The 15494-nt window shown below is 43.6% G+C and overlaps 1 protein-coding gene across 3 annotated transcripts in view; it reads left to right on the top strand.

The window, feature by feature from the left end:
• Positions 1-15494, top strand: part of FHIP1A (FHF complex subunit HOOK interacting protein 1A) — a 272404-nt gene that overhangs the window by 161782 nt on the left and 95128 nt on the right. For all 3 annotated transcript variants that reach the window (XM_047798353.1, XM_047798351.1, XM_047798352.1), the window contains one exon: positions 11417-11649. In XM_047798353.1, coding sequence (XP_047654309.1) covers positions 11545-11649 — 105 coding nt within the window. In that variant the 5' untranslated portion in view covers positions 11417-11544. The remainder of the gene's footprint in view (positions 1-11416; positions 11650-15494) is intronic.

The raw sequence follows: 15494 nt of genomic DNA, 5'->3' as shown, positions 1-15494 counted from the left end.
GCCAAGGCTGTCTTGACTTCACTTAGTTCTTCTTCTGAGGTTTTATCTTGTCCCTTCATCTGGAGCGCCTTTCTCTGCCACTTCATTTTGTCTAAGATACTATTTGTATTTTATGTATCTAATGGGTTAGTTATGTTTCCCTACCTTGGTGAAGCGGCCTTCATAGGAGATGTTCTGTGCATCCCAGCAGCACATGCCTCTCTTGTTCCCCAAGCTCTATGCTCTAGGGTTTCCTGCTAGGGGGACTGCTTACGTCCTTCTCTTTGCGGGGTCTGGTAGGCTTATTTGGTCCCTTGCCTGTTTGGTTGCCTGGCCCTGTCTTGTGTGAAGGCTGCTGGCTGCTAGTTAGTGGGACCTAGTTAAGAAGTTGCTGATGCAGAACCCAAGGTGGCCCTCAGGCCAGTGCTCACTCACTGGTGGACAAAGTCAGGGTCCAGAAGACTCTGGGGCTGTCTCCCTTCCACTGGTGGGTTAAGCCAAGTCCTAGGGCTAGTGTCGGACTACCAGCAGGCAAAGCCTAGTCCCAGAGTCTGGCCATGGAGCCCAGGAATCCTAGAACTGGTGTCAGATTGATGGTGGTGGTGGGATGATTCCTGACCCAGTTGAGTATGTGGTCCGGGGTGTTGTGAAGCTTGTGTCTGCCTGCTGGTTGCCAGGGTCACGGCCCAGGTGGCCTCAGGGTGGGTCTCCCCTGTGGTGGGCTGCCTGGGTCAGTAGGCTCCAGGACTGTCTTCTTGCATCTAATGTCTGCCTCCAATGGGTGGAGCTGCATTTTGGCCCTTTAGTTAGTGGACTGGGCCATTTCTAGAGGCATGGCTAGAGGCAGCTCTGGGCTGAGGAAGTCTTTAGGCAGCTTGTCTGCTAATGAGTGAGGCTGTGTCTCTCTGCCCAGTTAGTTGCTTGGCCTGAGGCATCCCAGCAGTGGTGCCTGCAGGCTGTTGAGTGGGGCCAAGTCTTGGTGCTGATGAGCTAGAGGGAGGACACCACAATGGTGCCTGCAAACACTAGTGTTTACCTGGAAGAAGAGGCTCCCAATAACACCTGCTGCCAGTGTATCTGTCCCCAGAGTGAGCTGCAGGTGCCTTTTGCCTTTCTAGGAGTCCCTGCAAGACCAGCAAGTAGATCTGGCTCAGACTCCTATTCAAATTACTGCTTTTACCCTGATCCTGGTGTATTTGAGATTTCGTGTGTGTCCTTTCAGAGGAAGTATGTATTACCCTGAGTCCTTTGGGACTCCCCAAACTAAGCTGTGCTGACTTTCAAGGCCAAATGCTCTGGGGTTCGTATTCCTGGTTCTAGACCCCCAGGATAGGCAGCACAGAGTATGGCTCAGAATTCTCACTCCTGTGGGAGGATTTCTGCAATATACACTATTCTTCAGTTTGTGGGTTGCCCAGGGTATTATTGATCATATCACAAGGCTGCTCCTCCTACCCACCTCATTGTGGTACCTTGTTTATGGTTTTTTTTTTCTTTTTTCTTCATAGGGTCACACTTGCAGCATATGGAAGTTCCCAGGCTAGGGGTTGAATCGGAGCTGCAGCTGCCAGCCTATGCCACAGGCACAGCCACACAGGATCTGAGCTGCTTCTGTGACCTATGCCACAGCTCATGGCAACACCAGATCCCTAACCCACTTAGTGAGGCCAGGGATCGAACCTGCATCCTCATGGGTACTAGATGGGTTCTTAACTTGCTAGCCACAATGGGAACTCTGGTACCTTCTTGGTGTCTTTAATTGTAGAAGATCTTTCCTGGTAAATTTTGATCTTTTTCTTCAGTGGTTGTTCTGCAAATGGTTGTGATTTTGGTATGCTTGTGAGAGGAAGTGAGCTTGGGGTCTTTCTACTCTGTCACTTTGGCCAATCCCTTGCATCCTTTTTAAAATTGTGACATAGTGTTTTATTGTATAGGAATGCCATAATTTCTATAAGCAGACCATTAATGATGGATATTTGAGAGCTTTCCAATTGTTTCCTATCTAAACAATGTTACAGAGGCTATCACTGTAGCCAGAGAGGTGCTAGTGGGTAAGAGAATGTGCCTGGGCCAGACCTCAGGACATTTGTGTGACCTTGTTTAGACCAGCTCCTTTACCTCTCTGACCCTCAGTTTCCTTGTTGGCGGAAGAGGGAAATGTGCTTCACAGGATTTTTGAGAAGATTTAATGAGTTAATGGTGTAATTTCTTTCGACTAGAGCCTGGCACAGAGAAGGGCTTAGTTAAGTGTCCTCTCGGAGTTCCCGTTGTGACTCAGTGGTAACCAACATGACTAGTATCCACAAGGATGCAAGTTTGATCCCTGGCCCTGCTCAGTGGGTTAAGGATTCAGCGTTGCCATGAGCTGTGCTGTAGGTCACAGATGTGACTTGGATCCTGCATTGCTGTGCCTGTGGTGTGGGCTGGAAGCTGCAGCTCCAATTGGATCCCTAGGCTGAGAATTTCCATATACCACAGGTGTGGCCCTAAAAAGCAAAAAACAAACAAAAAAAAAGTGTCAACTCTTGGCCGTTATTCAGTATGTCATTTTAAGAGGAAAGGGTATTCATGGATCAATGCACAGATGTGGTTTTACTGTTCGAGTTCTCTTTTGAGGACTCTTGACCGGTGGCACTTTGCAGGTAGAACACCTGTTTATGTTGTCACCCATGAGAACCCACTGTCCGAGAGGGACCCATTTTTATTCCTCCTGAGGCACTTCTTCTTATTAGTAAATCTGGATACTACTGAGTACCATGTAATTTTTGGTCAGGAGAGAGAGATTTCAAGTCAAAATCTTCTTCCCCCTGAATTTTTTAGTGATTCTAAATGTTGCTGATCCTGCTTTTTATCCATGTGACATCTTGGTGATAAGCTCATCATGGCAATAATTATATATGTGAGTGGTGAGCTCCTTAAAACCCTTAGATTTTCATTATGACCTTCTCTACTCTTGGATAAGAAAAGTGTAGTTTTTAAATCTTGGTACTCAGTGGTACCATTTGTTAGATTGTTATATTTACATGTGAGGAAGTCTTTCATTATTTTGTGGTCATAAAAAGTAAAGAAATGTGGACTTAGACCTTTGGGGTGTCTGTTTACCACCTAGGTGCTAATATTATTCTGCTTACCTGAAGTCTAGATACCTGTATCATAGAGTTCAAGTACCAATGCTTTACTCCATTTCTGTCGTGTTTATATGCACGAAAGGCACATTGCATGGACTGGTGAAGAAAGATGCTTTGTCCTAATTGGCACAGGGCCATGTTTTTTGAGCATGTTGCTAACATGATAATAAATGCTAATCAGGTTGTACCTCTGATGCCACACCTTGCAGTGTTTTCAGTCAGAGTAAAAGCATCTAACCAGCCGTGAAATTTGTAAGGCACTGAGGCCTGAAATGATTATTACTTAAGAGCGTGGTTACTCATAGACTGGAACAGCCCCCAAGCTGCCAAAACAGAACTTTCTGTATCACTGATCACAAAATTTTTCTTGACCATCTCTTCAGTAATACCTTTAGAATTTGACCTGGTGTTTTTGTTTTGTTTTGTTTTTTAAATCTCTGTTTGTGGACTCTTCATGGTTTTACCATGATATATCTTTAAAGTGGCTTTTACATTTTTTTGGGGGGGGGCATTCATGAACCCCTTTTAGAATTGGCTGAAAACTATAGCCATCTCTTTCCAAAGAAATGTGCCCACAATTCAGGAGATTCCTCAATATATTTGGAATTTTATTGTTGTGACACTCATTTCATTTAGCATGTCTTCAACCGTGCATGGATGAAAGACATTTTTGAAAATGTCATGTTGCTGTTCCCAAAGATAATCATCACATCATCTTAGTTACACCACAGGTTGCATATCTGAAATTTTTTACATAAAGGTGTTTAGAGACTGCTGGTAGGGAACAAATTCCGATTGCTAGAGCTATAAAGACGAAACAGTGTCACCTTCCCAAGGCACCTCCTTTTTCCGGGGAAGGTGACCAAGACATGTTGGTCAACAGCTCACCTATTTTTTTTCCAGGAACATTTGTTGAGAAGAACTTGATTCGTATCACAGGATTCTTCTTGGAGACTCAGAGCATCTACCTCAAATCTCTGCTTTAAAGTACTATCCCATAGAGTTTGTCAGACAATCGTACTTCTGAATTTACCTTAGCTATATTTTAGGGGTTTATAGCAGATATTGTAACTGAGTTGTGCCTTCATAGCTTTCAACAGAGTTGTGATATAAAAGGACAGCACGTAGTACCAAGTTATATTGATAGGATGAATTGTTGAGGAGACTTTCCCCAAGAAGGGTCCAGTTTTCATGTTTGAGCAAATCACTCCATGTGTATAAGAGACTTCCCCGTTCAGTCACCAATGAGCTGATGTCTCAACACTTGCTGTAATTTTCACATTCCAAATCCTTGTTACTAGGGGTTTAGTTTCTTAAACAGCCTTAAAAATTAAGCCCCATAACCAATTTTAGGTATGAATTTGAATATTGATTTTAATTTCTTATCTCGCTTTATTCTGCTTATCAGTCACTTGCATGGCACTTGGATATGACCTAGTTGGCAGCTTGTTCTAGTGAAATTCAGATGTAAAACATGGTGGAATTAGTTCATGGCATTATGACTATGAATAGTTTTCTGCAATCTCGTTACTATTGTGAGGCGTGCATTTATCAAAGCCTGGAATCACTTGGAAGGTACATATGGCAGGACTTTTCTCAGGGTACACGCTCTGTATTACCTGGTGACCTACCACTCGGGGAACAAAACAAGGAAGGCGTCACTGGAATGATGGATAGGGAACAGTGACTAAACCACAAACCATGGGAAGTTGAAGGATGCTTAGAACAAGGTCCTGGAGAGTCAGAGGCAAGTAGATTCTTGCTTTGTTTCCTGCAACCAGCATTGCCATGTGATATGCCTGCAAGAGAGAAAAGGAAACTGGGCCAGAGGATTAGAGCACAGGCAGGATTTAGTTTTAATAGGATTTTATTAAGTAGAGGTTGTCTGATGTAGTTGGACCCAAAATGAATCCGCCCCACCACTGCTGTTAGTTATAACTGAGGGCACAGGGTTCCCCTCTTTTCAGGTTTTCCCAATATTTGGAGTCTCCACCCTTAGATGGAACTTTACATGATAAGCACATTGAGAGTGATAGATGCTTTATGTATTTAATAGCAGCCAATTCAGAGCCTTCCAAAGTGCATTATAAAACAATGTGTTTTTCTACTAAGCCTCTCAAAATATCAAACCAACCAACCACAAATTATATTTGAGATGGTTGGTTTCTGTGCTAAGGGTTCCTTAAGTGAAATATGCTTCAATCATAAAAATGAATATGGATAGAATCCCTTTTACAATCAGAATTTTCACAGAGATTTTGTGCCGTGGCCATCACACTTCTGTCATGATTTTCTGATGAGCCTGCCCCATTGGGTATAACAGTTACAATAAAGCACGTCAGATAATGACTTTTGAGGTGGAAGAGTCCTAAGAAATGACCATCTCATCCTAACTACTCCCCTAAGCAAGTTCAAAAACAAAAGTCTCCCGCTGGTTTGAGCTGATGAGTCTAGAGTCCTGGGCCCTGTCTCCTTGTCAGAGCCAAAGTCCCCAGTAGGGATGTTTGGTTTTCTGACTTCCATGCTTTGAAAACTGAACTAAAAACTCTTAGCCCTGATACCTTGCTCCCCACTTTAAATCCATCTAAACTCTCTGACCATTTCCACAAACCAAGCAGAGGAATATCAGGAGGGAAGGTGGGAGGGGAGTTCAAGTTCAAGGCTTGGTGACTTGCTGTGAAAAGGTTGCCTCTGCTTCTCTGTCTCCAGGCCTCTCCTGCCTCTGCCCTTGACCTCACCTGTCTTCTGCTTCTCTTGCTCCATCAGAATCCTTTTGTTTGCTTTTTTGCATCTTCAGATTTCCATCTTTGTCAATTCCTTCTCATTAGATCTGCAAATATCATTGCCTTTCCCTTAATAAAAGTGTCCCTTGGCTGTGTCTGCCCTTAAGGTGGTCATCCATTTCTTCTCCTTCAAGAATTTTTATAATCCATTACAGAAGATATTTAAATATGTAAAAGAATGGAAGGATGATATGAGATAATACATAATTAAATGCCAAAATGTGTACATTGTAAGTTCAGCCTGATAGTGAAAGAAGGCTATATTAAAATATAGTCATGGATTGTTCAGGGATAAAATGTGGTTTTGACACATTTATAGCTTTCCTAAGTATTGTGGTTTTTGCAAGAGCCTGAAATTAGATAAGGTGGGAATGAGGTTGAAGGAATTTTTACGTTGGGAAGGGATATGATCTAGATGACAGGACCCAGGCTTTTACGATTATATATTATAGTTTATAATTCTGTGGTGCGGAAGCATTTACATGGTGCTTTTTCCCTAGTCAAATAAAAGATATCACATGCAGAGTTCCTGTTGTGGTGCAGCGGAGATAAATCCAACTAGGAACCATGAGGATGTGGGTTTGATCCCTGGCCTCGCTCAGAGGGTTAAAGATCCGGCATTGCCGTGAGCTGTGGTGTAGGTCACAGACACGGCTCCGATCTGGTGTTGCTGTGGCTGTGGCTGGCAGCTGTAGCTCCGATTCTACCCCTAGCCTGGGAACCTCCATATGTAGTGGGTGTGGCCCTACAAAGGAAAAAAAAAAAAGATATCACATGCTTTCAAAAAAGGGGAAATAAAAATACATGTAATTCTTGTATTAGTTATCTCTGTCTTCAACAATATTTAATAGAAGTTTTCATTTCCTACTGATGGAAAAATTTCTATATGCAATATTAATGAGGTATATAAATGTGATTACTCAGTAATGTCTTTGGAAATATAGTCCATTCTGTTTTTGCAGTATTGAACCTGTGCTAATGTATCATCATACATACGTACATACATATGTACACAGTACATATATACACACACACTAAACACACATATACACATGTAATATACACACACGTACACACATACATTTACATACACATATCTATATAGCACACACATGTACATACATGTGTGACACAATACATATGTATACACATACATATTTCATAGCAACATACATACACATACTTAGACACATACCTACACATGTACATATATACTTATGTACACAGTGCACACATATATGCAAGTCATATGTACACACATACCATACGTACGTACATACATATGTACATAACATTCACATGCACATACATATATACACATGCACACACATGTACATACATATTACACAGTATATCACAGCACACATTTGTACACCCATATGTACATACATACACACGTACACACATACATGCATAGTACATACATATGTGTAGATAGCACACAGTACATATTAGTACATATGTACATACACATGCACGCACATGTGTGTATACATGTGCATACATATATGTGGATAGCACACACCTGTAATACATATGTATATACATATATAACTTCATATATACACAGTGCATACATATATTAGATAGCACACACATACATGCATACGTACATACATACATACATTTTGATGTTCATCTCTTCCCTCCAAGACCAAAAAAAACTCAACGATCACATCACAACACCACGTGCAGTCACTGTTGGTAAAAGAGCCCTTTGGGTATTTTTTGTTGGTGGTGGTTTGTTCGAAGAAAGGGGAAGAAATCGCTCATTAGGGGCTGAGTGATTTCTAGAGCTTCTTCTCAGGCATGAGCTTCGAGTCGACGTGCATGTGTGTATTGACGGGAGGAACCAGTTGCACGTGTGTCAAATGTGGCAGCTGTGCTGTAGCCCTTCCCAGCCTCAGATGCCTCAGGCTGGGAGAGCAGAGCGTGACATCTGTCCAGCAATATTACCTCCCCTACCTGTTCTCAGCCTTTTGCTTAGTTTTGTCCTCTGTCCTCTTCACTCGGGGCTTTTAGCTGTTGTCTAAGAGTTCAATAAAAAGCTTGGAATTGGGAATTCCCGCCGTGGCTTATTGGAAATGAATCTGACTAGCATCCATGAGGATGCAGGTTTGATCCCTGGCCTCGCTCGGTGGGTTAAGGATCCGGCGTTGCGGTGAGCTCTGGTGTAGGTCGAAGATGCAGCTTGGATCTGGCATTGCTGTGGCTGTGGTGTAGGCCAGCGGAACAGCTCCCATTTGTCCTCTAGCCTGGGAACCTCCATATGCTTCAGGTGTGGCCCTAAAAAAAAAAAAAGACCCCCAAAAAAAAAGGTTGGAATTGGACAAAGGAAAGGCTGATAACAGGAAAATGCAGAAATATGTTGGAAACCTTGATGCTTGAGGAAATTCATCTTTAAACATTGTTCACCTCGTAAATGCAGGGCCACCTATTTCGTTCAGCTTTCCAATGCCCTGGGGACATGCCTGTGCTGCAACACTTTAAGCTGGGAGTGACAGAGACAGTGCAAAGAGCCACCTGGCCTCTGGGCTGTTGACAGGGTCTCCTGGCCTGGCCTTTCCCTGCCCAGACGTGGCTTGCTGGGGACGGGCTTCACCCTCTCCTTTCTCTCCCAAGTTCTCTGCATGTTGTGGTTTCTGTGCTCTCAGAATATGTAGATATTTCAGGCATCTGCCTCAAGAGTGTGATTGGATAAACATCTGCCAAGTGATGCATGTGAGATGTGCTTTTCTCAGAGAAGATACATATTCCTTAAGGGACTAGGGCCAGAGATTAGGAGAAAGGAGAAAATAGTTTTGTAGAAAGCACACTGCTGGGAACCAAGAGACGCTCCATTTCCACCAAAACTAGCTTGTAAGTTTATGGCCTTGGCTAAGATATTTATCCTGTCTGTACTTCAGTCTCACTATCTGAAAAAACTGCACCTGAAGTCCCTTTGAGAACTAACCTAAAGACACTTAGAAAGTCTGTTTCTATTTTGGATTTGGAAGCAATTGACATGATTTAAGTTCCCTTCATACCTTCGAAGAAGAATCTGAGGGAGTTCCCATCATGGCTCAGTGGAAACAAATCTGATTAGCATCCATGAGGATGCAAATTCCATCTCTGGCCTCACTCAGTGGGTTAAGGATCTGGCATCTGGCGTTGCTGAGAGCTGTGGTATAAGTCGCAGATGAGGCTTGGATCCCGAGTTGCTATGGCTGTGGTGTAGGCCAGCGGCTCCAGCTCCGATTCAACCCTTAGCCTAGGAACCTTCATATGCTGTGGGTACGGCCCTAAAAAAGACAAAAAAAAAAAGAGAGAGAGAGAAGAAGAGGAATCTGAGATTCTCAGAACTGGAAGGAATCTCAGAGTCTTCTGCTTTTTTTCATTCTCCGAAATAAACCAAACACTCTGATTTTACTCATTACTATCATTATGCCACCTGGATAAGAGCCCTTGACATTTTCAAAGAAATAGAGTGTTTAGGACAACAGGACGTTGAATAGGAACTTGTTCTATCTCTTATCACCTAAAACAACACTGAGATGATCTGTAAAGGTCAGCCTGCTACCCAAAGTGAGGTGATGAGGATGGCTGTGGGATCATAGGAAGTGTGTGTGTGTGTGTGTGTCTGTGTCTGACAACACATACCCTGCCTGCCTAGATTGACCACTCCAGTGGTCAATCCATTGGGGAATTTAGTAATTTATATAATAAAACATAGGCACTGTCGGTACATGTCAGCCCATTCCCTCGGGTGTACAGTTTGTGCAGGCTGCCAGCAGGCCTCTCTCTCGCTCATCCCTTAACCCTCTTACATTCTCCTTAAGAAAGGTTTTTCTGGAGTTCAGGTTTGCTCCCTGGCCTCGCTCAGTGGGTTAAGGATCCGGCGTTGCCATGAACTATGGTATATAGGTCACAGACGCAGCTCGGATCCCGAGTTGCTGTGGCTGTGGTGTAGGCTGGCGGCTACCCAGCTCTGATTAGACCCCTAGCCTTAAGAGCCCCATATGCCATGGCCCTAAAAAGACCCCCCCCCAAAAAAAAAGAAAGAAAAGAAAAAAGAAAGGGTTTTCTCCTCAGAATGATTCATTCTTCAAGTTTTCTATTCTTAAGTCCTAAAATTTATTTTCAGGATCCTGTAATGTAGATTGGTTCGTCTTCTACCCCGCCCCCACAGAAGTACTTGTTTTGAATATTCCTTTAACCATTTTCCAGTGTTTAACCCCACTTCCCACCAAGAACTTGACCCATGCGTCTCACCTGGATCATCACCCAAGCCCCCTTTCACACACTTTCTTGTTTGTAGGAGAAGCATTGACCCGTGTTCATCCTCTTTATGTTCCTCAGTTGGGAAAAACCTCATTTTTTTTTCTTTTGGTTTTTCTATTTTGACACTACAAGTCTCTGTTTTCCAGCACTCTGGTAATTATAATGTAATTACTTTTCTCTGACCCTCTATCGAGGTGTCCAGTAAAAAATCCTATTTTGAACTGTACCTGGTCCTTCCTTTTGTGGGGGCTGGTGAGACTGATGAGATAAGCCCGGGCTCTTCTGCTTGTGTCCGAGTTAGTGCCTCCCGTCCGGTCGCCGTCCCTGTGTGCTCCGTGACCACAGTGTCTATCCTCCCCGCTGGCTCTATAGGAGTCAGGCTTTCTTCGTATTTGGTCCCCACTATTCATTTTTCATCTATAAGTGTGCTACCAAGTCAGCAGTATCTAGTTTCTGATGGATCGTTTCTGATTTGTCAAGCTTACTGGTAATCCTTTGTCGGGAAAGCTAGAAACCTTAACTTAGTTTTCAGCCACCAAATGATTGAGAATGCTTTCAATTCCACTGGGACAGTCACCGAGGAAGACGAAATTGGCTATTGCTGGACCCAGGAGTCTGGGTGCTGTTGTAACTCCCCTAAGTTACATCAGGCCATTTATTTCAGTCGCTGTTAACTAATGGTTTTCCTGTTTCTGGGTGTTTTAAAACCCCCAACACTGATATCATAGTTTGCTGCTTCTTGAAACTAGATTTGAATGATTTAGAAGAATAATTTAGGAGGTTGTGGTTGGTGGTAGTGAAGAGAATAAACCCAATAAGTGTTTAATTTATTCATGTAGTTTTGGTAGCATCATTTTTTTTTTTTTTTTTAGTAGCTTAGTGAGAGGAAATAGAAAAAAAACACTTTTTTTTTTTTTTTTAATGGCTGCACTTGGGGCACATGGAAGTTCCTGGGCCAGGAATTGAATCTGAGCTGCAGCTGTGACCTACATGGCAGCTGTGGCAATGCTTTAACCCACTGCGCCAGGCTGGGAATGAAACCTGTGCCTCTGCAGCAACCTGATCTGCTGCAGTCAGATTCTTAACCCACCACACCACAGCAGGAACTCCAGAAGAAAGGCTTTAGATTGAGTGTAAATGTCTATTTTGTAGATATTTTGTTCAGCATTGGACATGGAGAATGTCAGTGCTTCGATTTTAATTTAATAACATTCTATTTAAAATGTGAACATAATGCGGATGTGTTTTTTGTTATTGTCATTCCAGGCTTTGAAAGGTGACAATGAAGCGTGAAGAAGTTACATTTCTACTGTGACACTTGAAAGTTAGTGACTGCTTACCGAGTTTTCGTGAAAATCAAGTATGACTTAGAAGCATCTGGCTTATGAAGGCTTATGATGACATCAGTTGCGACAGAAAGCAAACTCCAGCAGGCTGTGAGCCTACAGGGGGTTGACCCAGAAACATGCATGATTGTATTTAAAAACCACTGGGCTCAGGTAATGTATGAATTCCACCTTCTCTGCTGTTTAGGGAGCCCTAAAGTCCTCTATTGCCCTGAACTAGGGTTCCCTGTGTGACAGGTTACTAGGCTTCCAGAAACACAGGGAGGAAACCCTTTTAGGTAGGAAGAAAAGCACACCTCTCTTGCTTTCCTTGAATAGGTAGCTGATTAAAAACCTTGGTTTTCACAAAAGCGATTAGGAGACAGGCATTTTCCTCAGGTCCTTTTTATAAGAAGTAGCATTTGGCCTTGACTTTGCAATATTCTTGACCATGATTACATCTTCTTTCCTTCCCTGCTCCCTGCAAATTTCCACTCAGCCTTTAAACTCCCAACAATACTAAAATACATATTTATTAACAATGTGCCAAGTACGGTTCCGAATACTTCAAATGCCTTTTTTAATCTTCTCCACAAACCCGTGAGGCACTTAGTTGTAGCTTTCTCATTTTACAGATGAGGGAATGGAAAATTATAGGGGTGAAATGACTTGCTTGAGGTTATACGACTGGTGAGTTTCCAGTCAAGTTCTTAGCTCTTGGTCCCGTGACTCTGAGACCAGCGGATTTGACCTCTCTGCTCTACCATCTTTCCGGCTGGTGGTCCTGGTATCATTTAAGGAAAGGTGATGCATGGAAGTGTCTGAATTCATTATAAAGATGATTTTGAAAGTTTTTTGACTTTTTATTTTTGACTTTGCTGTGACGCTGATCTGCTTGTTCGGATAATTAAGGGTGGAATGTTCAGGAAATTTACGAGCTCACCTCTTTCCTCTGGGAGAGGACAAGTAGTAAAATAAATAAAACTGGTATTCTTTACTGCTTGTCCAACATTACACTGCCCAGGTGAGCTGGTAAGTGGCTATTTATGTGACAGTTTTTTAATGACTACCCAGAGTTCCTTCCTGTGGCCGGAAACAGCACATGGGTTAAAGCCCTGAGCCTGTAAATCACAGCAATTATAGAAGACACAGTTTAGATCAAAAACAAAATCAATTCTGCTTATGGGTCATTTACACTGTGTGGCTTCTTGTCACTCTCCCCAGCGTAAAGCTTCCAAGATTTTTTTATGCATTTCCCACTCTCTGACTTTTTACTGTCATAATTTTAATGGGTTTTCTCTGGATATTAACGGCACATCTGCTTTAGCAAATGGGAGAAAGCAGTTCAGTTTTCCAGATAATTAGGGTAATGACTTCTGGCCTTGCACTCCAGCGCTGGTGTGTAGCACGCTCTGTTTAGTGCAGAAAAATATTGACTTGAGGGTGAGGCTACCTTTATCAGAGGTTAAGGGGGTTAGATTATTAAACACTTCCTTTTGCAAAGTGGGCACACTCTTGGTGTCGTTGTTTCTGCCGTGTCTTTAATATTGGCCAACTTTCTTACCTCCTTAGTCTTGACTTTTCCTCTTAAATAAATCTCGAAAATGCCCTCAGTCTCTATTTCCAAAAGCTCTTGAGGGTCACACTGGGACCTTTATGAATAAAAGTGCTGGTTGAAGAAATCCACATAGCTGTCAGTGTGATTACACTCATCCCTTGGTATCCATGGGGATGGGTTCCAGGACACGAGCAGGTACCAGAACCTGCAGATTCTCAAGTCCTGTGTATAAAATAATATTTGCATATAACCTGCACACATCTGCACATCTGGATTACTTATGATACCTGATACGGCGTAAATGCTATGTGAATAGTTGGAAGTATGATGTAAATGTCACGTAAATAGTTGCCAGTGTGCAGCAAATTCGAGTTAAACCTTTTGGAACTTTCTGGAAGTTTTTTCCGAATGTTTTCAATCCGTGACTGGTTGAATCTGTAGACCCAGAACGTGCAGACACGGAACCCACAGAGATGGAGGGCTGACTGCTTGTTACAGGTAGATGCACTGAACCTACCCTTCAGCTCTGTCACGGTGGGTGTCACCGTGTACATGGAACTGTACCAGGTTTGGTCTGGGCTTGGAGAAAATGGAGAAGCTGGTTTGGATGACAGTGTGAGCTATGTTATTATAAAATGAATAATAGTGATTATGGGAAATAAGTCTGGGGATGGGGCTGATATGGGTGGACCTGGGCTGTGAAATGGAGGGAGTGAGGTTTTGTTAGCTTGACTGTAGAAAAAGAAGGTTCTGATGACAGAAAGGAAGAGAATATTTTAGAGAAGGGATATCGGGAACAAATGTTCAGCCTTGGTTTTTTGAATGGTTAAAAAAAAAAGGCTGAGGACGTCAGGGCAAGGCAGGGATGGGGGCTGAGTGTGAGGTAAGGATGAGACCTTCCGGTGCTAGGAACAAATGCTGCGTTTCATTGTTTCTGGAGTTTCGTGCACTCGCGCTGTGCTATGGGCTCTTTGGGCTGGGGGGTGGGTGAAGAGCGGTTGCAGAGGATCGGGAAATGAGCTAAAATCCATAAACTCCAATGACCAGTGTGATGTAGCTCTTGGGTTCCCCTGAGGTCACCCAAGAAAACCCATAAGGCTGGTAGGAGATGTGGGTAGGCAGCACTGGGCCCGTGGTCTGTTTACTGAAGCGTCCTGTTAGCTGCTGCTTAAGCAGGATGCTTTTGCACCTGTTAAGTGAGGGAAAATGAAGGCAACAAAAGTCAGTGGTGTCCAGGGTTCTTTTTGTAGGAGAGCTCAATGCAAATTCAGCATAGTTAACACAAATTTGACAGGTTGTGTCCTACTGTTTACTAGCAGCGCCTATGCCAGACCTCGAGTGCAGATCAAAGACAGCCACTTGACCCCCTACACTGTGCAGTCTGTCAGGGACAGCTGCTTCTACAACCATCACTCAAGGCAGTCTGTGATTCCAGGGGTTGGGATGACTTCAGGGAGAGACCTTGCGTGCAGTTGAGTTTCCCAAGTGGTCCCTGGGTTTCCTGCTCTCACATCCTCAGGATAGTTCTCTAGTGGGTGTGCAAGGAGGGTTGCCTTCGTCTTAGTGAGATTGCAGAATCCAGGCCTGAGCCCTTTCTTATCTTCTGAGATGCCATCCTGGGCTGTAGAAGCCAGAACAGTGGACCTAAACCTCAGATCTGCCCTGGGCATTCCCGAAGTTGGACATTTCAGTGGCATCTGGCCACCTACAGTTTCCTGGCTGCTTTCATTCCTCATTTAGTCTCCAGAAAGGTGAAATGACCTAGAGTGTGACTTTGCCACCCCCTCTCCTGGCAGCGCACAGGTCAGGCTGTTGCATGCTCCTCTGCCTTAGGCACTTCCTCTTCTTTTTGCCTGGATGTCTCTCCCCCAGGTTAATGCCGCTCCTTCCACTCGACCCATCTGGGGCTTCATTCCCTTCAGGAAACCTTCTCTGCCCTCTTTCGTGCCCCCACTCTGTGCTCCAGCAACAGCATGAGTGTTCTTTCACTGCCACCCCAGCTGCCTTTCACCTTTCATTAAAATTACACATACGTCTTCTTGCCAATGTCATTGGAAGCTCCTCATGGTCAGAGACCATTTGTTGCCGAGAGTATTGTAGGCATATTGTCACTGTGCAATAAGCTGTTCAGCCGAAAGACAGGAAATAGGAAATACAACTTTGGAAGAGCTAGAAGACTTGGAAAACAGTTTTGAACGTACACTAATAGTGAAACAATTTGCTACCAGTAAGCTCTTTAGACCTGCATTTAATGAACATTTATCTGGAAGAGGGAGAGGGAGACGGGAGGATGGGGAGGAGGAAGGGGTGGGAAGGGGGGAGGGAAGAAGGGAGGGGAAGGCTGGGGGGCAGGGGGAGGGGGACAGAGGGGAGAAGGCTGGCGGAAGGGGGAGGGAGAGAGGGAGTTTGATTTTTCTAGGAGTCTACAGGAACAGTTTATAGTCTAGCAGATTGTCGTTTT

The sequence above is a fragment of the Phacochoerus africanus genome, chromosome 10, assembly GCF_016906955.1.
Source record: "Phacochoerus africanus isolate WHEZ1 chromosome 10, ROS_Pafr_v1, whole genome shotgun sequence".
NCBI lineage: Eukaryota > Metazoa > Chordata > Mammalia > Artiodactyla > Suidae > Phacochoerus > Phacochoerus africanus.
Note: the sequence above shows the minus strand (reverse complement) of the source record. Positions and strands in the feature narration are given on the sequence as shown.